Source organism: Chiloscyllium punctatum, chromosome 25 (genome assembly GCF_047496795.1).
Source record: "Chiloscyllium punctatum isolate Juve2018m chromosome 25, sChiPun1.3, whole genome shotgun sequence".
NCBI classification, from domain to species: domain Eukaryota; kingdom Metazoa; phylum Chordata; class Chondrichthyes; order Orectolobiformes; family Hemiscylliidae; genus Chiloscyllium; species Chiloscyllium punctatum.
This window is the reverse complement of record NC_092763.1, coordinates 59,674,563-59,699,098: the sequence shown is the minus strand read 5'-3', so window position 1 is coordinate 59,699,098 and position 24,536 is coordinate 59,674,563. Positions and strand designations below refer to the sequence as shown.

Genomic DNA, 24,536 nt, shown 5'->3' with positions numbered 1-24,536 from the left:
ATCTCCTGTGACTCAACACACAGGCTGCCTTGCTGATCTTTGAGGGGCCTATTCTCTCCCTAGTTACCCTTTTGCCCTTAATGTATTTGTAAAAACCCTTTGGATTCTCCTTAACTCTATTTGCCAAAGCTAACTCATGTCCCCTTTTGGCCTGCTGATTTCCCTCTTAAGTATACTTCTACTGCCCTTATACTCTACAGAGGATTCACTCGAGATCTCTCGTGTGTATACCTGATATATGCTTCCTTCTTTTTCTTAAAGAAGCCCTCTATTTCTCTAGCCATCTAGCATTCCCTACAGCCACCAGCCTTTCCTTTCACCCTAACAGCAGTATACTGTCTCTGGACTCTTGTTATCTCATTTCTGAAGGCTTCCCATTTTCCAGTCATCCCTTTACCTGTGAACGTCTGCCCCCAATCAGCTTTGAAAGTTCTTGCCTGATACTGTCAAAATTAGCCTTCCTCCAATTGAGAACTTCAACTTTTAGATCTGGTCTATCTTTATCCCTCACTATTTTAAAATTAATAGAATTATGGTTGCTGGCCCCAAAGTGTTCCCCCCGACACCTCAGTCATCCACCCTGCCTTATTTCTCAAGAATAGGTCAAGCTTGAACCTTCTCTGGTGGGTACATCCATATATTGACTCAAAATTTTCTTTCTTCTATCTTATGTCAGACTGTGAATTAGAAGAAACATTTGTCAAATTATGTGAAGTTTAACAGATCATGTTAAAAACAGAAATTGCTGGACAAGCTCAACAGATCTGGCCGCATCAGATTGTTCGGCCTCTCCGTTGTTTATCTGAAGTGCAACACTGAATACCTATCACTGTTAAGTTGCATCTGTTATATATGTGTCCATTTCAGCAATCTGCCTGTACTCGTGAAGTTGATGACTGTCCAGCTTACTACATAGCATGTTGTCAATTTTGGACTGATTTGTAAAATTTCGAAATTGTAGTTGCTATACTTAAGCCTGATCAGAAGTAGTACTTTTTGTACTGCCTTCATAGGCACTCTGTTGCTTCATCAAAGATCTTCAAGTTAGTTCGACACAACTCACCGAATCACAGAACTGTGCCATCTGTCTTTTTACCTTAGCTTCAACAAGTGATTTTTTTTTTTGGGCCATTCAATCATTGGTGCTTGCTTTATTTTCCATAATAGTTAGTTTTATTCCTCTCCCTCCACCAAAAATAAACAATAGTTGGCACACTTGGAATCTTCCAATCCCTTGGCATTATTTCAGTAATCAAGGAAGATTGAAGGATTATGGTCAGTTTCTACTGTCTCTGTCCAAATGTCTCAACAGTCTAATATCCATCCTATTTGTTAACTTTGCTATCAATTTCGTAACATATCTTTGATCTATTTTTGTCTTAGCCAATACCTTTTATTTTTGTTCTGTTTTGCAACAGAAACTAGCTTCTTTTGTGAAAGCATGTCAAGTTTTTGTTTACTTTTGCCTGAACAGAGTTATCTCCTTGGTAAAAACCATGACTGCAGATGCTGGAAACCAGATTCTGGATTAGTGGGGCTGGAAGAGCACAGCAGTTCAGGCAGCATCCTCTGCTCTTGGATGCTGCCTGAACTGCTGTGCTCTTCCAGCACACTAATCCAGAATTATCTCCTTATCTGTCCCTAATTCAGTCCCACCTTTTGTTGAACTGTCTTTTTACTTTTAATATGTTGATGAAAGATATTTGAATTTAATTTTTATAAGTTAGTAATTTTTATTTTCTCTTCTCTTATATCCCTCCTTGTACTTTCTGTGCATTGCCAGTTTTTGTCTGTATCCAGTTCCAGGCATTTGTTACATAGCTTGATTCATTTTTATTTTAACCTTTCTTGTTAGGAAGCTCAGATGTGAATGCTCTATCTTTCTTCCATATGCAGAGGTGCTCGTTTGCACCCGATTGTTCGTTTACTGCTTTCCTGGCCAGTCTTTGTTCCGGTCCATCTGGATCCCTTCCAAATAACTCTCATAGACTTTTCCCCATTTGAGTATTTTCATTGCTTTTTCTTTACCATTTCTATTGCTACTTCAAACCAATAATAACAGAAATATTATTACTTATGACTTAGATGTTCTCTCAGCACAGCACACTGCACTTGAATTACTTCTCTTTTTTAGGAAATGTGTCTGCTATGTCCCCTTCATATTTTTTGCAAGGATTGCTGTGAGGACATATACATATAAAGCAAAAAGTTAATATTTGATACCATCATGGTTTAATTTCCTTTCAGAGCAGTCAATTGCAGAATCTTGTAAAGTTTTGTAATTCGCAGTTCTCCTGTATCCAAGAAATGGGCGAGGAGGAATTTTAAAGCTGATCCATCAATTTCTCTCTGCCTTCCCAGATTCCCATGATCTTTTATTCAATTTTTGTTTTACATCCTTCTGAAGGTGCTACTTAATTGTAATGGTATAATTTCACTCATGGCAACAGCTTTTCATAGTTTGTCGATTTCATCCAAATGTTTGAATCTACATAAAATTGATATGATCTTTTGTTTTCCTCTCCAGTTGTTCAACAACATCAACTCTACTTTTTTGCTAATAGTAAGAGATGTCAAATTGAAATCAATATTAGGTAACCTAATTTGCTCTTTGTAAAGGTCTCTCGAGAATTGGGGTGTCTTTACTAGTATTCATTTGAAGTTAGCTTAATTTAACAAAAGCAAAAAATCAAACCTTAGATTGGCTAGCTAGGATGACTCAGTGCCATGTTGAATTGTACTGTTTGAATTTATGGCCCTGGGCAGAGCTGATTGCTTGCTGCTTTGCATTCATACTGCATTTGGTTGAATAAATCTATTAGATTCTCATCCCATCTGATAGACCCCAATAGATTTATATCCTTAATCATGTAGAAACCTGTTCCATGTGCATGGGTTGGGGGTGGGGATGGAGATGGAGAGGATATGTGGTGGGAAAGTGAAAAGAGAGTTGTATAATTTCGACAGGCTCATTAAACTCTTTGCTGTTTTGGCGTGGTGCAGCAAATTACAGCTGCCTCGTCTTTCATTGCATTGGCTGGATTTCCTCAAAAGCCAGCGAGTAGCAATGTCAAATATTCAGGGAAATAAATGGTGGCTGAACCATATTTCCACAATCTTTGACATTTTTAATAACGCACTAACACAGCTCTGAGATATTGAAGAGGGAAAGGAAATAAAAAAAAACCAATCAATTTCAAAATCTGAGTTTGATCTGTCAGGTGCTTGGGATGTGAACATGTGTGTTTTCAATCATCCTACTGCGTAACCAGTGGTAGCCATTTGTTTACTGCTATGAGCCATGTTTGTAGTTTAAACCGGCATTAAGTGGATGCAGTGTGGTTTCTTCATTTTTCTGGTACTGTGTAATGAGTTGTCATTTATCATTGATTAATTTGTATTGGATGGATTGAGCGGTCACCTCACCCTTGAAAGGAGGTTTTACTTGATGCACATTGTGGCATCTGAGAGAAAACTGCCATTGCAAGGCTAACAGGACTAATCTACTTTGAAGCAGCATTCCTGATTGTCACATTACTGATTACGATTGAAAGTGAAGCACACATGTATTTTGTACCTGATCAAGTGCTACTTTTGCTTGGTTTTTCAACCTCTTGTTTTTAACAATCTTACCCTGCCAATCTTGCTGCCATCTCTGCCAATCGATCACTATAGCATGAATGAGGGGGAATAAAGCATGCAACAGGCTTCCTGCAAATTTTGATTAAATTGATTTTTCACTCTTTAAGATAGCAGCATGTTTTGAGAAGATTTGTAGCTCAGATTGAGGTTCTGGATGTAAGTTTGCTCACTGAGCTAGAAGGTTAATTTTCAGACGTTTCGTCACAATGCTAGGTATGATGATGTTACCTAATATAGTGATGAAACTTCTGAAAACTAACCTTCCAGCTCAGCGAGCAAACTTACATCCAGAGCTTTTTAAGATGTTGAAAAACCTTTTACCATACATAGGGACTTTTTTTTTTGTAATGCTAGAGTGTTGAATTATGTCTGCCGAAATGTTATGTTAGAATGCTTTCACCAGAAAATCAAAGTAGTCCAAGGATAGAGGAAACCAAGCACATAGGCTTTTCTTTTGATTGGATGCTAATAAGCCTCCAAGTGAAAAGTGTTAATTAGTGTTGACACCAATAACAGGCGACCCTGCAGTTGGTTAACCAAGTGCATTCTTGGCAAGTAATCTATCCAGAACTATAGATCGTGGTTTCACATAGAAATGGAAAATAGGAGTTAATATAGGTCATTCAACCCATCATTCTTGCTCTGCCATTCAACATGATCATGGCTTATCCTCCATCTCAATGCACGACCCCAGACTGCTGCTGTTTCCCTTTAGATTTAAGAAATCTATCTATTTCTTCCTAAACTTGGTCTCTTTTTGGCAGTAGAAAGTTTTGCAGGTTCACCACCTTTTCAACTCTATCTGAAATGGCCCACCATTTATCCTGAGACTGTGCACCCTTGTTCTGGACTCCTCGATACAATCCTGTCAGAATTAAATACTTTTTAATGAGACCATCTATTATTCTTCCAAGCTGTGGTGAACACAGGCACTGTTGTCCTCCGAAGACAAACCTGCCATTCCAGCAATTGTGGTGAACCTTCACTGCACTCCCATTATGACAAATATCTGTTTCCTTGGGTAAGGGCACCACAACTGCACACACTCTTCCAGGTGAGGTCTCACTAAGGCCCTATACAGCTGCAATAAAACTTCCTTGATCCTGTACTCAAACCTTTGGGCAACGAAAGCTGAATGCCATTTGCTTTCCTAACTGCCTGCTGCATCTGCACGCTTGCTTTCAGTCACCACTATCTAATGGCATCCTTGATACGTTGTACTCTCCCAATCCGTTTTGCCTAGAGTTTCAACACTGTAGGGATTCTATCAGTCGAAAAACCCAGTTTATCAATGGTATAGTGCGTCACCTAGCACCTCATTCTGTGTTGTGAGCAAACTTGTTAAAACCCTCACTTCAATCTTTTAATGAATAACTGAGCCCAAGTATTGTCCATCCTATAGTACTCTACTTGTCACTGCCTTCCACTGTGAAAATCACTTGTTTATTCCTGTTCTTTTCCTTATCTGCTAACTAATTCTCAATCCATTCCTGTACATCACCACCAGTCCCATGTACTTTGCATGAGACTTTATCAAGAGCTTTCTGAGAAGCCAAGTACATGACATCCACTCAATTTCCCTCTAACTATTCTACTTGTGACATCTTAAAAAAAACACCAGTACATTTGTGAAACATGACTTCCCTTTTCCTACACATGAGCATTCGGAACCCCAGTATGAATCTCTACACTTTTCAGATTCTTTTACACTGCATCTGCATTGTCAGTTGACTGCTAATTAGTTTTTCTGTATGGTCGAAGCAGTAGGAGGGTGGTTGAGTGTTTTGAAAGAAATTTTCATTGGACACTAGTGACTGGCAGTGAGAAGACACCTTCATTTGTTTGGTTTGCCCAGATCTGAAAGAGAAAATGGATTTGCACCCATCTTTGAAGGTGACAGAAGAAGAAATAACTGAAACAGCATAAAGGATGCTTGAATTTGTAAATTGAGTTTTGCGGTATAAAAACAAGGAGGTTATGCTGAGTCTGTATAAATACACGGTTAATTTTGGACAATTTAGACAACTGTAAAACATTAGGAAAGTGGAGCTAAGTGAAATATTATCGTGAATGTGGGATGTAAAGAAACTGAGATTAAGCAAAGACCAAAAATAGACATTTTTGAAATCATCAAGGGTTTGGTAGAGTAAATAAGGAAAAACTGCTTCCAGTGAAAGGAGGGGCAGTAATTCCAAGAACATAAGTTAAATAGCAAAAGCCCCAAAGAAAAGATGAAAATATCTTTTATACACTGAGGTATGTTCTTATGGGCTGCCTGGTGGCTAAGCAGATTCAGTTCAGAACTTTCAATAACAACAACTAAGTTATATAGCACTTTTTATAAAATAAAATGTCCTCTAATATAGTTGAAAATAAATATTTTGAATCCAGTTGTACACTTTCAGTGAGAGCTTTTATTTAAGTTAACCACACCTGTAAAATGTTTGCATCACTATTTACTAACTCACCATATACAACCAATTAATTCTTTATATATCCCTCAACTGTTTTCTCATTCTACCTGGTTTCAGTCAATCCTTCAGGCTATAATAGATAGTATCCCCAGGCTCTTCACAGAAGCATTAAAAATAAAGCAATACAGTATATGATATTGAACCACATGGCGATAAATAAGGTCAAGTAACTCGAAACTTGATCAAAGAGCTAGGCTTTAAGGGTCCTGTTGAAGGAGGAAAGTTCGATTGAGCTATCAGGAGAGACCTTTGCTGCTTGGACCTAAGCAGCTGAAGGAATGGCCTCCAGTGGCAAAGCCATTAAAATTGGGGATCCCCAAGGGATCTGAATTAGATGTGTTTGGACATTCCAGAACATTGTAGGTTGCAAGAAATTATAAAGAAAAGGGTATTGAATTAGGAAGTAGGGTGTCTACTTTTAGTGAAAAATTCCAAGGATATCTCCAAAAGGCAAGGAATAATTGGATGGCATTTGTCAAAAGCCAGCACAAGCCGAAGCACACAGGATCAATATCGTTTACTGGGCTGTATCATCCCATAATTCTGCCATCTGGTTATTCTGTGAATTTGGTAACGACGTGTAGCACAAGAAAGTCAACAGAAAGTAAAGTAGGCATACAGCTTAAAGTAACTGGGAGGCCAAACTAGAAAGTCTGGTGTCTGCATGTTTTACTGACTGGGGAGGAAATGTTGTAACTATCCACGATGAAACTACATGAAAGAAGCCAGTTATGCAGAATGTTGAGTGTAAAAACATCTTTTGAGGACACCTTTTGAAAGGATAGATTTGGTCCTGAGCCAATATCTCAAACAAAAATGCATTTCCATTTTCTGCTACTGTAAAACTGAGGCAGGAGGCAATGTGATCCTAGCCCATTAAAAGGTAGGAACGTCTCGTAGCAGTACACACTGCTGCTACTGAGTGTTTTTGGTGGAGTTAGTGGATGTGCTACCAATTAAGTGGACTGTTTTGTCCAGGATAGTGTCAGGCTGCTTCTGTATTGCTGAATTGCACTCATCCAGGCACATGGGGAGAATTCCATTATTCTCCTGACTTGTGTCTGGTAGATTTGGATAGTCTGTGGGAGGTCAAGTTGAGATAATTACTGGGGCATCTTTTGGTCTCTGATGTGCGTTTGTAGCCATATACATATATATTGTTGATCCAGTTCAGTTTCTGCTCCATTGTAATCCCCATGATGTTGATCCCAGTGATTTAACAATGATAAAACTACTGACTGTCCAAGGGCAATAGTTTAATTTTTATCATTGCATATAGTTATTTGCCTGACACTTGTGTGGCACAAATGTCATTTGTCAGGCTAAACTTCCATATTGTTCATATTTTGCTGCATCTGTGCATGGACTGCTTCAATACCTGAGTAGTTGTGACTGGTGCTATTATGCAATCTGTGAATATACCACTTGTGACCTTAAGATGGAGGGAAGGCCATTGAAACAGTTCCATTACCCTGAGCAGATGGACTTGAGCTAGTTGTCAAACCTCCAACAACAACAACCATCTTCCTTTGTACTAGGTATGATTCTAGCCAGTAGTGGGATGCCCCTGATTCCCACTAACTCCAGTTTTGCTCGGTCTGAGATGCCACATTCTCTCTGACATCAAAGCATTTGACACAGTTACTCTCGCCTCGCTTTGGGGGGCAGCTTTTCCATTCTCTCCAGTCTCTTTGTCGATCCAGTTACATAGAAAAATCACTTTCTGTCTTTGTATTGACGTGTAGGACATTTTGACAATTTGTCAGTAATAGCTTCCATAATTATTAAATCCTGATCAAATTTAAAGCTACAAAATAATGCAATGAATGTATTAATATCCTATACATGACAATATTTAAATTGTCACAAGACAACAGGTGTATGTTAGCAAAGGTATTTCTTCTAAAGTCCTGATGCTCTGCACATCACCTTAAACCTGCCATTGGTGAGGCATTGCTAAAATGCATTTTTAATGTAAATTCATGAAGCTGAAATATTTTAATGAGCCAGTTACAACCTTTTTTAACAACATCTCTGATCTCAATCATTATTTTGATTTGATCAATTGACGCAGTATTCCTTACAGTAGCGTCTGCTATAATTTTGCATTAAAGTAGTGCCTGAATGTATGCAGTATTCGAAAAGAGTAAATTGTTACTTCAGCAATTTTCAAGTTTTCTTAGCTCCTAATGAGCAAAATTTTCCCTTATTGTTGAAAGACTTGAATGATGGTATACAGAGGAACCTTGACTATCTGAATATCAATTATCCGAATATTCGATTATCCGTAGGAGATCAATAGACACATGACATCAAAGATGTGTTCCTAACACCATTCACATCTTTTACTTACAGTGATTGAAAGTGAACTCAGCTTACTGAAATGCTGCTGGGAACAGTCCTGAACTGATGGGAGCCCAGGCACCGTCTCCAAATGACTGACCTTCCACCCTCTCTTTCTCCCACACGCTTTCCCTGAGGTTGTACATGGGTGAACCTGAAACACCCCTTCCCCAGATAATCTCTCCAACATGGTCCTGTGCAGGGCAAAGTTGGAACCTGTCAAAACGTTGCAGTCAAAACGTATCTGTGTGTGTGCGTGCACAAACGCTATTTGGAGACTCCTCTCCTCCTCGTCCTCCTCCTCCCCTCTCTAACCTCTCTCTTTCCTGCACCCCCACCCCCCCCCCCCCCCCCCCCACCCCGCCCAAAAGATAGCACTAGCAGCAGCAATCTTGTGGTTGGTGTCCATTCCAGCTGCCTGGGAGTGGGGTTGGGCGGGGGGAAGGGGGGTGGGGGGTGGGGGGTGGTGTAGGGATGGATTTGGGGGAGGGAGGTGGCGTAGGGACGGGTTTGAGGGTAGGGTTGGCGGCATTGGGACGGGTTTTGGGGGGGGCAGCATGGGGATGGGTTTGGGGGAAAGGGGGGTGGAGTTGGGGCAGGTGTATTTGGGGGAGGGGGGACGGGTTTGAGGGGAGGGGGCAGCGTTGGGACGGGTTTGAGGGGAGGTAGGGGGAGGGGGGACGGGTTTGGGGGGGGAGGTGGGGCGACCCGGGGATGGGTTTGAGGGGAGGGGGGAGGTGGGGCGGCACGGGGATGGGTTTGAGGGGAGGGGAGGGGGGTGGGGCGGCGCGGGGATGGGTTGTGGGGGGGAGGTGGGGCGGCGCAGGGACGGGTTTGGCGGGGGGGGGAGAGGTGGGGCAACGCGGGGACGGGTTTGGTGGAGGAGGTGGGGCGGCGCGGAGACGGGTTTGGGGGGGAGGTGGGGCGGCGCGGGGACGGGTTTGAGGGGGGGGAGGTGGGGCGGCGTTGGACAGGTGGGTTGCACGAAGGGATGTATGAGGTGATGTTGGGGGTGGGGTGTGAGCTCATGGTAAGTGTGCTGCTGCCTAGTCTCCTGAACGGGGGCGGACTTGATAGAAATCTCCAACCCCCAGAGGAAAGGCATTGAATCAATTATCCAAGCAAAATAGTGCCCGCCCATCTTGTTCGGATAATCAAGCTTCCTCTGTAGTTCTAATTTGTGGCTTGGAGAAGAACTGCAGGTTGTGATGTTGCACTGCATTTGCTGCCCTTGTTCCTCTAGGTAGTAAGAACAGGATAATAGGGGCAGAAGTATGCCATCTGGCTACACGAGCCTGCTCTGTAATTGAGTGAGATCACGGCTGATCTTTTCATTGACGCAGCTCCATTTATCTACCACTCACCATAACTCTTAGATCCTTCAACAATAAAGGAATTATCTATTTTTGCCTTAAAAACTTTCAACAAAGTAGAAAGTGGTGGAAACTGATAGTTAGAACACTTCAAAGGCATCTGGATGGGTATATGAATAGGAAGGGCTTGGAGGGGTATGGGCCAAGTACTGGCAAATGGAACTAGATTGGGTTGGGATGTCTGGTTGGCATGGACGATTTGGACCGAAGTGTCTGTTTCCGTGCTGTACGTCTCTGGACTCTATGACTCTAGGGTAGCCTCAACTGCTTTCAGGACAGGGAATTCCAAAGATTCACAATCCTTTGGGTGACGAAGTTCCTGCAACTCAGTCCTCTATCTGCTGCCCCTTATTTTGAGGTTATACCTGCTAGTTCTAGTTTCACCCACAAATGGAAACAGCCTCCCTGCTTCTATCTTATTTAATCCCTTAATAATTTTGTGTGTCTCCATAAGTTCCCCCCTATATTCCAATGAATGTAATTCCAGTGCAGTCACCTTCCTCATAAGCCAACATTGTCTATTCTGGAATCAATCCAGTGAACCTCCTGTGTATCTCCTCCAATGCCAGTACATCCTTTTCTGAAGTAAGGAGACCAAAACTGTGCACAGTACTCCAGGTGTGACCTCACCAGCACCCTATACAACTGCAGCATAACCTCCCTATTTTTAAACTCCATCCCCCGAGCAATGAAGGACAATATTCCATTTGCCATCTTAGTTACCTACTGCACTTGCAAGCCAACTTCTTGTGATTCATGCACAAGAACACCCAGGTCCCTCTGCATAATAACATGGTGCAATTTTTCATCATTTTAAGTAATGGTCCGGTTTGCTATTGTTCCTACCAATAGAGGACCTCACATTTACCAACATTGTGCTGCATCTGCCAGACCCTTACCCACTCATGTAACCAATCTCTATCCCTCGGCAGACTGTGTTCTCTGCACACTGCTCTATGAGTCATCTTCATGTCATGTGCGAATTTTGACACACTGCATCTAATCCCCAACTCCAAATTATCATTGTAAATTGTAATAGAGGTCACAGGTGTGAAAAAAGGAGGCTTATTGCTTCTCTGTCTCTCCCAGCCCCTTGAGGACCTGAGCCACCTTTTGTGACAGCTCTTGTCGTCCACTCCCCAGGCCAGCCCCGTGGCATCCCTCCCCCTCCCAAGAGCTTATAAAGAATATATGTAGTCCAGGACCATAAAATGAGTTGAGTAAGTCAGTTAAGAACACAGTCTTAGAGTGTGAGGTAATTAATATCTGAAGTACAAGTGAGCTTGTAAAATACTTGGCGCAAAATAGCTGGCCAAAAATAATAATGCTCAAGGTATATTCTGGAAATGCAACTGGTATGACTGGACATGTTCACTGATTTAAGTTTGTAACTTTGTTTTATTGCACTATATTTTGACAAAACATAAGGGCTTCAGAAAGCGTTTTGCAAACTGCATCTGACAAAAGTGGTTCATAACTTGCCTGTATTATTTGCATTTGTATATTTTTTCTAATTTGAAAATCATCTCCGGTGCCTAAACAGAGAAACTAATGTAAATTGAGCAACTGTTGGAAGAAGTAATCTCCAATTATGGTTGAGAGTGAAGGGGGTAGGAAATAAAATTTAGACAGATTGGCCATAATCATAGGAAATAGTGGAGCTGGCCTTTTGGTCTATTGATGCACCTTTTGTTTTTTGATAATTATAGACTTTATAAGGGAGGGATAGAAATAGTTGTTTAGAAGGGTTTAAGGATGATGTTCCAGGAAGATGTGAGGTCATACACTTTGCCTGTGAATATGGAGGCAGATACATCAGAAGATGTAGTTGGGTCAAGACCAGAATGATAGTTACACAACCAAAAGTGCAGGTTGGAGGTGATAGTGAAGCGTTAAGGAGAGGACAGTTAGGACAAATGATGATAATTCCAGCTTTGAGATTTTCTGAGATTCGGTTGAGACAATGCATTATTGCAATAGGCTGAATGTATAATCGTATGGAAAGTCCCTAATGGTAGTATGAGAAATGGAAAATGCTCCATTTTGCTTACTAATGAATGATAATTTTGCAGAGTACAAGATTTATAACAGCAAATCTTTTATTCAAAACCAATTCATGAATATACTAACACTATCCGATTATTCCTAATTCTTCTGCCTCCTCCACATCTGTTCCCAGGAGGGTCAGTTCCACCACAGAACACACCAGATGGCCACCTCCTTTAAAGACCACAATTTCTCCTCCCACATGGTTGATTATGCCCTCCAGCGCATCTCGTCCACTTTCTGCACCTCCACCCTTGAACTCCACCCCTCTAACCGAACCCTCGGTCCTTCCTTTCCACCTCACTAACCTCCATATATATCGCATTATCCTCCGCTAATTCCACCCCCAGAGATTTATTTCTCACCCCACTCCTATCCGCTTTCCGTAAAGACCATTCCCTCCATGACGACTTTGTGAGGTCCACACTCCCCTCCTGGCACCTTCTCCTGCCACTGCAGGAATTGGAAAACCTGCACCCACAACCTTCCCCCTCACCTTCATCCAAGGTCCCAAAGGAGCCTTCCACATCCATTAAAGTTTGACCTGCACTTCCACACATGTCATTTACAATATCCATCGCTCCCGATATGGTCTCCTCTACATTAGGGAGACAGAATGCCTCCTCGCAGAGCGCTTCAGAGAACATCTTCGGGACACCTGCACTGACCAACCAACACCACCGCCCCATGGTTGAACACTTCAACACCCCCTCCCACTCCGCAGAGGACATGCAGGTCCTTGGCCGCCTCCATCGCCACTCCCTTACCACCCAACACCTGGAGAAAGAACGCCTCATCGTCCGCCTTGGGACACTCCAACCCATCGTCTCAATGTGGATTTCACCAGTTTACTTATTCTCTTTCCCCCTCCTCCCTCCCCACCCCCAACCTTCCAGCTCAGCACTGCCCTCATGACCTGTCCCACCTGTCCGTCTTCCTTCCCACTTATCAGGTCCACCCTCCCCTCCGACCTATCACCTTTATCCCCATCTCCATCCACCTATTGCACTCTCAGCTACCTTTCCCCCAGTTCCACCCCCCTCCCATGTATCTCTCCACCTCCAAGGCTCCCAGTCTCATTCCTAATGGGCTTTTGCCCAAAATGTCGATTTTCCTGCTGCTCGGATGCTGCTTGACCTGCTGTGCTTTTCTAGCACCACACACTCGACTCTAATTTCCAGCATCTGCAGGCCTCGCTTTCGCCAGTCAGATTCATAGGCAGCCATATTATGTTGCCTAAATAGTAAGGCATTTGCAAACATTTGTGTACTTTGACAGATCCATTTGATCAAAGAACAGTACAATAAAATCTGGAACTAGCCTGCCTTCTGTGTGAGGATACTGGCATGTGAACAGGATGAAAAAATCAGAAATTTATGCAACCAGACTGCATTAGTTAGCCCTTTATTGATGGCTCCTAACCCTATCTTTATACCACCTTAGTGTATTCTTGTTCTGGGTCTATACTGCTGTCTAAGAATTTTTAGTGACTATTCGGTGGTTTTCTCTAAGATCAAATATATATTGAAAGCTAAAACAAAATGTAAATTGCCTCTTGAAATTTTTTTTTGCAGTCTTTCTACTTTTCAAACTGAAGTGGATGGACTCAGAGCTTGACCTCTGACAGTATTTTGTCCCTTTTACCTTTGTAGTAGATTTGAATTGAAAATTCATTATAACACCATTGAGTGGTCATCTGTCCATTAGTTCTAAATTGAGAAGTGGAAGGCTAATGTGCTTTTTTCTGTTTTGCAGTTAAAGTGAAAATGTCTCACTGTCAAACTGATGCAACTAGTGACAATGCTGAACAAACAGATAAGGACACGGTAAGTTTACTTTGTCTTTGCTCACTTGCACAGTACAGTTTAAACATTTCCTATTTCTAACTGTTTATGAAGTAATATCATGGCTGATAATGATGGCGCATACTGTTCTTGTGTTGCAGGAGGTTAAGGAAATTGTCCAAAAATCCTCAAAAAAAGAAAATTGTTCATCTTCTGACAAAGCAAATGGTAAGAGAAACATGTATTGTGCATTACTATATATTTGAAGAACATATTTGACCATTTTGCGATTGCAACACGAGCAACTTGGTGAAATAATTGCAGGCAGAGGCCAGTGATGTACGTTATGAACAAGATTTTTAAATGTGTTTGAAGATGAGTTTTAGTAATTTAGTGTGGTTGAGGAAGATATTTTGAGAGACCTAGTCGTAATGACTAGAAAATCATCCCTTCATCATGTGGTTGGGGTGTGAGGAGATGGGGCTATTTTGATTGATATTTATAATCTTCTCAGGTCACAAGTTAAAACTGGAGACTGGTACCTTAAGAACTGGAGCTAGGCAAGCATGCTGAAATTTGTACGAGGGGGTGAACAGTCTGCATTATTGTGGATTCGTTGAATTATGAGAGACAGAAGGCTTTAAGAGGCCTATCATAAAATCATTTTCGAAAGATAGTCCTTGGAAAAAATGATGGCGAGAACTTAGAGTAGGATAGTGAAGCATGGGCTTTTGTCTAGAGGTAGACTGTTGCAATTTTGTTCAAATGTACTATTAGTCCATATGAAATACTCATTGAATTGCTAGTGAAACTGTAGGAGATTGCAACCTTGTGGATACTCTTCTGATTATACTTGTCCAAAGGGATTACCTGTGCAAAGTGGATCAAAGAAAACTCGTAAGTTTGTACATCTGCAATTGCCAAGACTTTTTTTGGGGTGTCTTATGATCCTCCCGACCTAAATTCTCACTGCTGTGCCCAAGTTATCTTTGCATTGTAATATTAAGAGTAAAATGTGCCATCAAGCCTGTCAGGGCATGGGTGTCAGGCAGCATGGCAACCATATACATGATAATGTCTGCAGAGAGAATTTTGTAATATTATGAAAGCATGAGGAAGCTGATAACTTGCTTATTTATTTCATGCTGTGCATATTGCTTTTTGGCATGGCTTTGTCCAGCTTGAGACTCCATCTAATTTTGCATAGTAATATGTGAATTATTTATTATAGTATCAATTTTAGCCTTGTTTCGTTGATTTAGACACACTTTTTCTCCACTTTTTGCACAATGTAGCAACTGAATATTTTCCAAAAAATATTTTTAAAAAGATCATTGCAAGAATATAGAACGTGTTTGTATTTATTTTTGCCAAATACTGTTCAAGCCCATTTCTTCCGAGCGAAATGCAGCTGCAGGCAATCAATATTTCCAATGTAGTCCAAAATACAAGGCACAAATCTCTTGTAGTTTCCCAAAGATTTGAGAAATTGAGATTGTATATAAAGTAACTCTGGTCGGAGGGTTTGTGGAGAGGGATGATGGCTTATAGTTCTTGAAATCAGAAATTTTACTTTCAAATGTAATCATGGAATTACGTATCTGCATTTCAGAAGAGTGTGACTTGTTTTAAAAAAAAGTTTAAGGATGAACAGTCAACCTTCACCACAGAGGCTGCAGCACGAACCCTTTACACATTTGTGAAGGGACAAATAATGTTGCACGTCACTAAGTATCACTTGGATAGGCTAATGGATACACTAATCATTTTTGGTCATTAAAGCTGAAAGTTAATGAGTCACTGGGATCTGACAGTTGATATATTGGTGATCATCTTAAAAAATTCTATAGATTCTGATAGTTGCGGATTGTAATCAAGCAAACGTCATCCACCATTTAAGAGGATAACAAGAAAGAAAACAAGGAACTTCAGATTTGTTAGTTTATACACAAGGAGGAGGGAAAATATCAGAAGCCATTATGAAGAATAAGTGATAAACAGAACTCTGATAATAATGATAGTTGGACACCAAATAGATTTGTGATCAGGAAATTATATTTGGTGAATCGTTGAGGGTTTTACTAACATTGGTAAAAGGAAACTGATAGCATAATATATATACTTGGACTTTCAGAAGTTGCTTCATAGAGTTTCCATAGGAAGTTGTTAAGCAGAATTAAAGTACGTTGGATAACAGGCAGAAAATAGAGGGGTGGAATAAGCATGTCATAGAGTTGTACAGCATGGAAACAGACCCTTTGGTCCAACTCGTCCACGCTGACCAGATATCGTAACTTAATCTAGTCCATTTGGCAGCACCTGGTCATAGAGATATACAGCGTGGAAACAGACCCTTCGGTCCAAATCATCCATGCTGACCAGATATCCCAACCCAATCTAGTCCCAACTGCCAACAGCCGGCCCAGATCCCTCCAAATCCTTCCTATTCATATACCCATCCAAGTGCCTCTTAAATGTTGCAATTGTACCAGCCTCCACCACTTCGTTTGGCAGCTCATTCCGCACACGTACCACCCTCTGCGTGAAAAGGTTGCCCCTTAGGTCTCTTTTATATCTTTCCCCTTTCACCCAAAACCTATGCCCGCTAGTTCTGGACTCCCCGACCACAGGGAGAAGATTTTGTCTATTTATCTTATCCATGCCCCTCATAATTTTGTAAACATCTGTAAGGTCACCGCTCAGCCTCTGACATTCCAGGGAAAACAGCCCCAGCCTGTTCAGCTTCTCCCTGTGGCTCAGATCCTCCAACTCTGGCGACATCCTTGTAAATCTTTTCTGAACCCTTTCAAGTTTCACAACATCTTTCCGATAGGAAAGAGACCAGAATTGCACACAATATTCCAATCGTGGCCGAACCAATGCCCTGTACAACTGCAACATGACCTCCTAACTCCTGTACTCAATACTCTGACCAATAAAGGAAAGCATACGAAATGCTGCCTTCACTATCCTATCTACCTGCGACTCCACTTTCAAGGAGCTATGAACCTGTACTCCAAGGTCTCTTTGTTCAGCAACACTCCCTAGGACCTTACCATTAAGTGTGTATAAGTCTTGCTAAGATTTGCTTTCCCAAAATGCAATGAATTAAACTCCATCTGCCACTTCTCAGCCCACTGGCCCATCTGGTCCAGATCATGTTGTAATCTGAGGTAACCCTCTTCTCTGTCCACTACACCTCCAATTTTGGCGTCATCTGCAAACTTACTAACTGTACCTCTTATGCTCGCATCCAAATCATTTATGTAAATGACAAAAAGTAGAGGACCCAGGACCGATCCTTGTGGCACTCCACTGGTCACAGACCTCCAGTCTGAAAAACAGCCCTCCACCATCACCCTCTGTCTTCTACCTTTTGAGCCAGTTCTGTAACCAAATGGCTCGTTCTCCCTGTATTCCATGAGATCTAACCTTGCTAATTAGTCTCCCATGGGGGACCTTGTTGAACGCCTTACTGAAATCCATATAGATCACATCTACTGCTCTGTCCTCATCAATCTTCTTTGTTACTTCTTAAAAAAACTCAATCAAGTTTGTGAGACATGATTCCCAAGCACAAAACCATGCTGACTATCCCTAATCAGTCCTTGCCTTTCCAAATACGTGTACATCCTGTCTCTCAGGACTCCCTCCAACAACTTGCCCACCACGGAGGTCAGTCTCACCGGTCTATAGTTCCCTGACTTGTCTTTACTGCCCTTCTTAAACAGTGGCACCACGTTAGCCAACCTCCAGTCTTCCAACACCTCACCTGTGACTATCGATGATATAAACATCTCAGCAAGAGGCCCAGCAATCACTTCTCTCGCTTCCCAAAGAGTTCTCGGGTACACCTGATCAGGTCCTGGGGATTTATCCACTTTTAACCGTTTCAAGACATCCAGCACTTCCTCCTCTGTATCTGGACATTTTGCAAGTTGTCACCATCTATTTCCCTACAGTCGATATCTTCCATATCCTTTTCACAGCAAATACTGATGCAAAATATTCATTTAGTATCTCCCCCATTTTCTGCAGCTCCACACAAAGGCCACCTTGCTGATCTTTGAGGGGCCCTTTTCTCTCCCAATTGCCCTTTTGTCCTTAATATATTTGTGAAAACCCTTTGGATTCTCCTTAATTCTATTTGCCAAAACTATCTCATGTCCCCGTTTTGCCCTCCTGATTTCCCTCTTAAGTATACTCCTACTTTCTTTATACTCTTCTAAGAATTCGCTCGATCTATTCTGTCTATACCTGACATGTGCTTCCATCTTTTCCTTAACCAAACCTTCAATTTCTTCAGTCATCCAGCCTTCCCTTTCACCCTGACAGGAATATACTTTCTCTGGATTCTCGTTATCTCATTTCTGAAGGCTTCCCATTTTCCAGCTGTCCCTTTACCTGTGAACATCTGCCTCCAATCAGCTTTAAAAAGTTCTTGCCTAATACTATCAAAATTGTCTTTTCTCCAATTTAGAACTTCAACTTTTAGATCTGGTCTATCCTTTTCCATCACTATTTTAAAACGAATACAATAATGGTCGCTGTCCCCAAAGCGCTACCCCACTAACGCCTCAGTCACCTGCCCAGCCTTATTTCCCAAGAGTAGGTCAAGTTTTGCACCTTCTCTAGTAGGTACATCCACATACTGAATCAGAAAATTGTCTTGTACGCACTTAACAAATTCCTCTCCATCTAAACCTTTAACACTATGGCAGTCCCAGTCGATGTTTGGAAAGTTAAAATCCCCTACCATAACTACCCTATTATTCTTACAGACATATCCCTCTAAGCCCTTCCTATTAGTATATCTAGGCAGATGCTCATGTTGGCCGAGGAGTGGCAGATGGAGCTTAATTTAGATAAATGTGAGGTGCTGCATTTTACAAAGGCAAATCGGGGCAGGATGTATACACTTAATGGTAAAGTCCTGGGCAGTGTTGGTGAACAAAGAAATCTTGGAGCGCAGGTTCATAGCTCCTTGAAAATGGAGTTGACAGCAGATAGGATAGTGAAGGAGACATTTGGTATGCTTGCTTTTACTGATCAGTGCATTGAGTTAAGGAGTGGGGAGGTCATGTTGCAGTTGTACAGGACATTGATTAGGACTCTTTAGGAATACTGCTTTCACTTGTGGTCTCCCTGCTACAGGAAGGATGTTATGAAACTTGAAAGGGTTAAAAAATGATTCACAAGGATCTTGCCAGGATTGGAGGATTTGAGCTAAAGGGAGTGGTTGAACAGGCTGGGGTGGTTTTCCCTGGAGCGTTGGAGGCTGAGGAGATGACTATAGAGGTTTCTAAAATCATGAGGGGCATGGATCAGATAAATAGCCAAGGTCTTTTCCCTGGAGTGGGGGAATCCAAAGCTAGAGGGCATAGGTTTAAGGTGAGAGGGGAAAGATTTAAAAGGGACCTAAGGGGCAACATTTTCATGCAGACGGTGTTGCGTGTATGCAAGGACCTGCCAGAGGAAGTGGTGAAGGCTGGTACGATTATAAATATTTAAAAGACATCCGGATGGGTGTATGAATCGGAAGGGTTTGGAGAAATGTCGACCAAATGCTGGCAAATGGGACTAGATTATTTTAGGATATCTGGTCAGCAGGGACAATTTGGACCAAAGGATCTGTTTCTATACTGTACAGCTGTAAAACTCTGTTGTTAACTGTGACTCTTGGGATTCCACAAGGGTCAGTGCTTGAGCTCTATCTGTTGACAATATGCATTGATGATTTGACAGTGGAGACCAAGTGTAATATTTCAAAATTTGCAGATCGTACTAATTTAAGTGAAAATGTATGTTAAGAAATAAGTAAATCTGCATTAGGAGAATTTGGATGGGCTTAGTGAGTAAGCAGGAACATGACTAGTCAAATATCTCACGGAATAATAGGAGGGTATTCACTTTAGCAGGAGGAACAGATGTATGAATATTTCTGAAGAAGTTGCAAAGTGTAAATATAGGACAAGAAAAGGGTCCTGGGTATCCATGTCAATAATGCAGTGAAAGCGACTTGAGAATGCTGATCGATGTTGGCCTTCATCCCAAAATTATTTGAGTACAGAAGTAGTGAAGTTTTACTTAAGTTGTATGAACCTTTGTTGGGCCACACTTGGAATACTTTGTGCAGTTTTAATCTCCCTACCTTAGAAGGGACATTGCCATGGAGGGAGTGCAGAAAGGTCCGCCAGACTTGTTCCAGAGATGGTGTGACTGTCCTTTTAAAGAAAGATTGAGTAAACTTGGTATTCTCTAGGGTTTGGAGGATTGAAAGAGAGGTGATCAATTGCAACCTGCAGAATACTTAAAGGTCAATGCAGATTAGATGTTTCCCTAGTTTAGTAGTCTTGAAACAATGGACAGAGTTTAAAAATAATGGGCATATGACTTAGGTCTGTTGAGGAGAAATGTTTTTACTCAGAGGGTTATAAATCTTTGGAGTTCAGATTGGGGGGCTGTGAAGCTTAGTCTTTGAGCATGTTTAAAGTAGAGGCTGAGATTTGTGATCAAGCTTTCCACAGTTATGCAGAAATCACGGATAAAAGGCATTGATGTGTTGATCAGCCATGATTGTATTAAATGGCGGAGCAGCCAACTTTCGACTCTGTTTCAAATAGAGAAATGGGCTGATTGCTTTGAGGACTTGAATTTGCAGAAAAAATAAATTGAAGGAAAAGTTAGATAAATGAGAAGAAGGGAATAGGATATTTTGACGATTGATGTTGTGTATTAATGTCCAGGATCAGTTGGAACGAATATCCTGTTTCTATGCTGCACATTTTAGACAATTCTGAGGGTCAGTTGATCATCAAGCATACTGAGAGGTTAGAGTAATAGATCAAGTACCTTCACTATGTTCAGAAAGTGATTAGGAACTCCACATGAATTTAGCTTCTTGTACATTGACTCATCCTGGTGTCTTCGCTGCAGTTGGTCGTTGGGTCTTTTGTTATGGATTGATACATTAGAATTATACAGTACTTCAGATTCATTTTTAGAGGCCCTTAGGAGCTTTACAGGTGGTTTCCTCCCTGTGTCTTCATGGGTTTCCTCTGGGTGCTCCGGCTTCCTCCCACAATCCAGGTGCAGGTTTAGGTGGATTGGCCATGCTAAATTGCCCCATAGTGTCTAGGAGTGTGCAGGCTAGATGGGTGAGTCATGGTAAATGCAGGGCTATCGCGATTAAGGTTTGTTTTGTTGGGGTGGGGTGTGAGGGAGGGATGATCTGAGGGTTGGTGTGGATTTGATGGCTGCATGGCCTGCTTCCACACTCTAGATTTGGGAAACTTTCATATTTTCTGGCTGGCTGAATCTGAAACAACAACTTGAACCTGTTGTCCTGCTGAATGGGTATCGTTTGCTAGTTGAGGAAGTATGAAAAGCACTGCTTATGCCATTGTATTTTATTCTAATTTCTTTCTTCCTTCAGTGAAGGATAGTGCCACCACAATGGTTAATGTTAAGGAGGAAGATTATGTTTCACGGCGACCACGGCGGACCACCAGATTGTCTCTACAAGCCGCTCAGGCTCAGGCTCAGGCTCAAGCTGAAGCCCAAATCCATTCTTCTCGTTCACAAAGGCCTTCACGATCCTTGGCAAAAGTAACTTGTGCTAACTGCAAAAAACCCCTGCAAAAGGGACAAACTGCATACCAGAGAAAAGGGGCACCTCAACTCTTCTGCTCTTCTGCATGCCTCACAACCTATTCTCAGAAGCCATCATCTACCAAGATATGCACATTTTGCAACAAGTAACTGTTTTCTCTTTTTGCATAAGTCTTGATCTAAGCACAGAAGTGTTGGATAGTTTTCCCAGTATGTTACAATATCACTTTTAGATTAACCTTGTACTCAATTATAATTTCATCTTCTAATCACAAAATTGAACAAAAAGAAGTGAGGAACCCTGATTGATTTCACCTCCCGAGTCCAGAGGTAGATGATAGCTCACGTTAGCTAATCTGTCACTTTTGGGAATTGGGTCTGGCGATCTCAGCCTTTTGCACTATCTGGCTCAGCACCACACCAAATGGAAACTGAAATATCAGTAAAAGGGGTCAAGAGAATTTATTTTACATGAATACTTAATTTGGACGTAATTTTGACCTGCACTGTGTTGTGCTTGTGAGACATGTTCGTGACTTTAAAGTTGTCTGGGTGAAGGAAGAAGATGTATGTGCTTGTACAATCCTACTTTATTGTACTCATGATGCACACTTATTCAGTGAAGAATATTGATTGTTGACATTGGACGTTGAAGTTTTTGTTGTTGTAAAATCAAAATATTTGAAGTAAAACACAACATAAAGGTCCTGCTTAGTGAGACCACCATATTTTTGAAAAGGAACTTGTTTAATTAAATGTTGAAAAATCCTTCTAAAATTCCAAAGACCCTCAGATTTACATGAAAGGCTGTTAACAGACCTAAGGCAATGCCATTAAATAGGTACAAGTTGTTGTACATTCTGCAATAAAAGTGAGAAATATAATGATTGAAAACAATCTGAGGTGAAAGTTATGTGTTAACCATAAATGCTCATTGTAGAGCTGCAGCTAGCAAAGCAAACAAAATACTAAACTGCACAGCGACATTGGAATTTAAGTATTAGGTTCTCCATGATTAAGTTGTGTAGTACTTTGGTCCATGAGTGGCAACCATTAATGCTTTGTACCTCCAAAGGAAGGAATAGTGAGCTTGATCCTGAATATAATCAGACTAAATTATAAGGGCTCTTTAGCTTTGATATGATCATCTTTGGTCTTGCTCGTCTTGGCTTTTCTCCTTGCATCTATCTTTGATTCCAGTTGAGGTTTAATCTATCCATGAAGTTATCTTTCTTTGTATTCTTATTTTAAATTTATTTGTGTCTCAGTTTTGTTCATGAAGGTTTTCCACAACTGATCTTTGACTTTGCTACGTTTTCTGTCTTATTTGTTTGGACCAAATTTCTCCACCTGTTGTACTTGGCTCTCCTCAGTTCAGTGCCTTTATAGTTTTGTTTTCTTTTCCAATTCATGCAAGGAATCCAACGACAGTGCCTTTTTTTGGTCCTCTTCATTTAACCAGGGTGAAATGGTGCTTTCCCCACAGAATAAGAAACAGTTCTGAATGCAGGCTTAGATACATTACCCACTTATCTTTATTCTAATTCATACTGATCTTTCAGTGTTAGTGTCCTGTTAGACTTGCATAATTGTCAGTCAAGAAATCTCTTGCCTATCCTGCCTGTGATTAAACCTTTCTAATTTTAAATTTAGATCGAAGTTATTTTGTTTGAATGCAACACTTCATGCCTTTCATTTCGTTATTTCCCGGTCTTGGGGTGTGATAAAATTCTTGAACTAACACTCCCACCTTGCCCCTTTTCTTCTGTTATATCCAGGAATATTATCCCTATTCTTTAAAAAATCTATGATGTCTCCATCTCCATGACTTAATTTTCTAGTTTTGTTGAGATGGCTTTGTGTATTCATAAATACCATTCAATTATGATAGTTAGAACATTAGTCCTTTATTTTTCATAATTTCCTACCCATTCTATGGCAGTTTTTTTTATTTGTTTAGCTTTTTCATTTTGTTTTTCTTTTACTTTTTGGTATGGTATTTTCTCAGTTTGTTTCATCAAAACTTCCTGCTTCAAGTCCAACAGCTTTATTGATTGTTATATCCCAGTCTCAAGTCCAGATATCTTGTAGCTGTGCATAGTAGTGTTCCATTCTGATCTGATGTCCTTACCTTGTGAGTAAATGAATTGTTTATTCTCCTGTTCTATCGTTCTTAAAGAAAGAGCAAAAGAAAAACTTTATAACGAAGAAGTGTTGTGCTTTTTTTAAAGGGAAATCTTGAATACAAAAGAACTGGTTGTGGCCCAGGCTGGTTCAAGTCAGTCTTTCCAGGAATTCTGCAACTCAACTTGCCTATCACTGTATGAAGCCAAACTGCTTAAGCCAGCTTCCTCAGATGATTCCTCAAGATGCAGTATCTGCAATAAAAAAGGAAAGGTGAGGATGACCAAGCGGACGTGATTTTTTTAAAGAAAATAATATCTGATGCAAGAAGTCATAGCACAATAATATATTATGTAAGACTGAGATGGGAGTCTTTTTTATCATCTCTCCTTTAAATTGCACATTGTAACACAGGCACACAAAACAGAAACCTAAAACCTCCTGTCCTATGTAAACTCTCCTCTTTCTCTCCCCTCTTCTTCCTTCCCCACCCCACCCCCCATATATAGCATATAAATTCCAATCCCTAGTAGATAAGATACTGTCATGAGCCTGGCACTCAAGATGGTGGACTCCTAAATGGCCATTCACAAGCAATTAAACCTAAGATTTTTGGATGTGTATAATTTTAAATGAGTTGTTTCACTTTGTACTGGACTGTGATGAGATTGCCACTTGTACTGCAGTATCCTGCAAACTAGGCCAATACAGTCCAGGAGGAAAGGATGCAAACCTAATGGGACAAATATATTACTATCCTAACAAACTGAACAATTTGAGAGGCAGAATGTAATGTGCAGCTGCATATAACCTTCTACCAGCAGGTTATTAATTTTCTGTTTGACAGGCTTTGCTGAATAGTGTCCCAGCATGTGCTAGGTTTTCTGCATGTGTGTTATTCAGCAAGGATACTGAGTTGGGCTGGAGTTAAAACTCTTTTTTTTTTTATTTTGCCTGTATTCCCTTTGCCTTTTCCCTCTCCTTCCCACCTATTTCTTCATCCTCTTTTGTTCGCCTAGACTGCAGAATCAAAAGATATTATGCTCGCATCAGCCAAAGCCATTATTAGCTTAGAGTTTTGCAGTTGAGTCAGGGGCTGGACTGTCCCTTTACCTGCTTAATATTTCAGCTCGCTCGAA

General features: G+C 41.0%; 1 protein-coding gene across 4 annotated transcripts in view; it reads left to right on the top strand.

The window, feature by feature from the left end:
- The window catches only part of LOC140495980 (zinc finger MYM-type protein 3-like), a 141,481-nt gene that overhangs the window by 39,154 nt on the left and 77,791 nt on the right, over positions 1-24,536 (top strand). For all 4 annotated transcript variants that reach the window (XM_072595358.1, XM_072595359.1, XM_072595355.1 and 1 more), the window contains exons 3-6: positions 13,634-13,704; positions 13,824-13,890; positions 21,098-21,419; positions 23,505-23,670. In XM_072595358.1, coding sequence (XP_072451459.1) covers positions 13,634-13,704; positions 13,824-13,890; positions 21,098-21,419; positions 23,505-23,670 — 626 coding nt within the window. The remainder of the gene's footprint in view (positions 1-13,633; positions 13,705-13,823; positions 13,891-21,097; positions 21,420-23,504; positions 23,671-24,536) is intronic.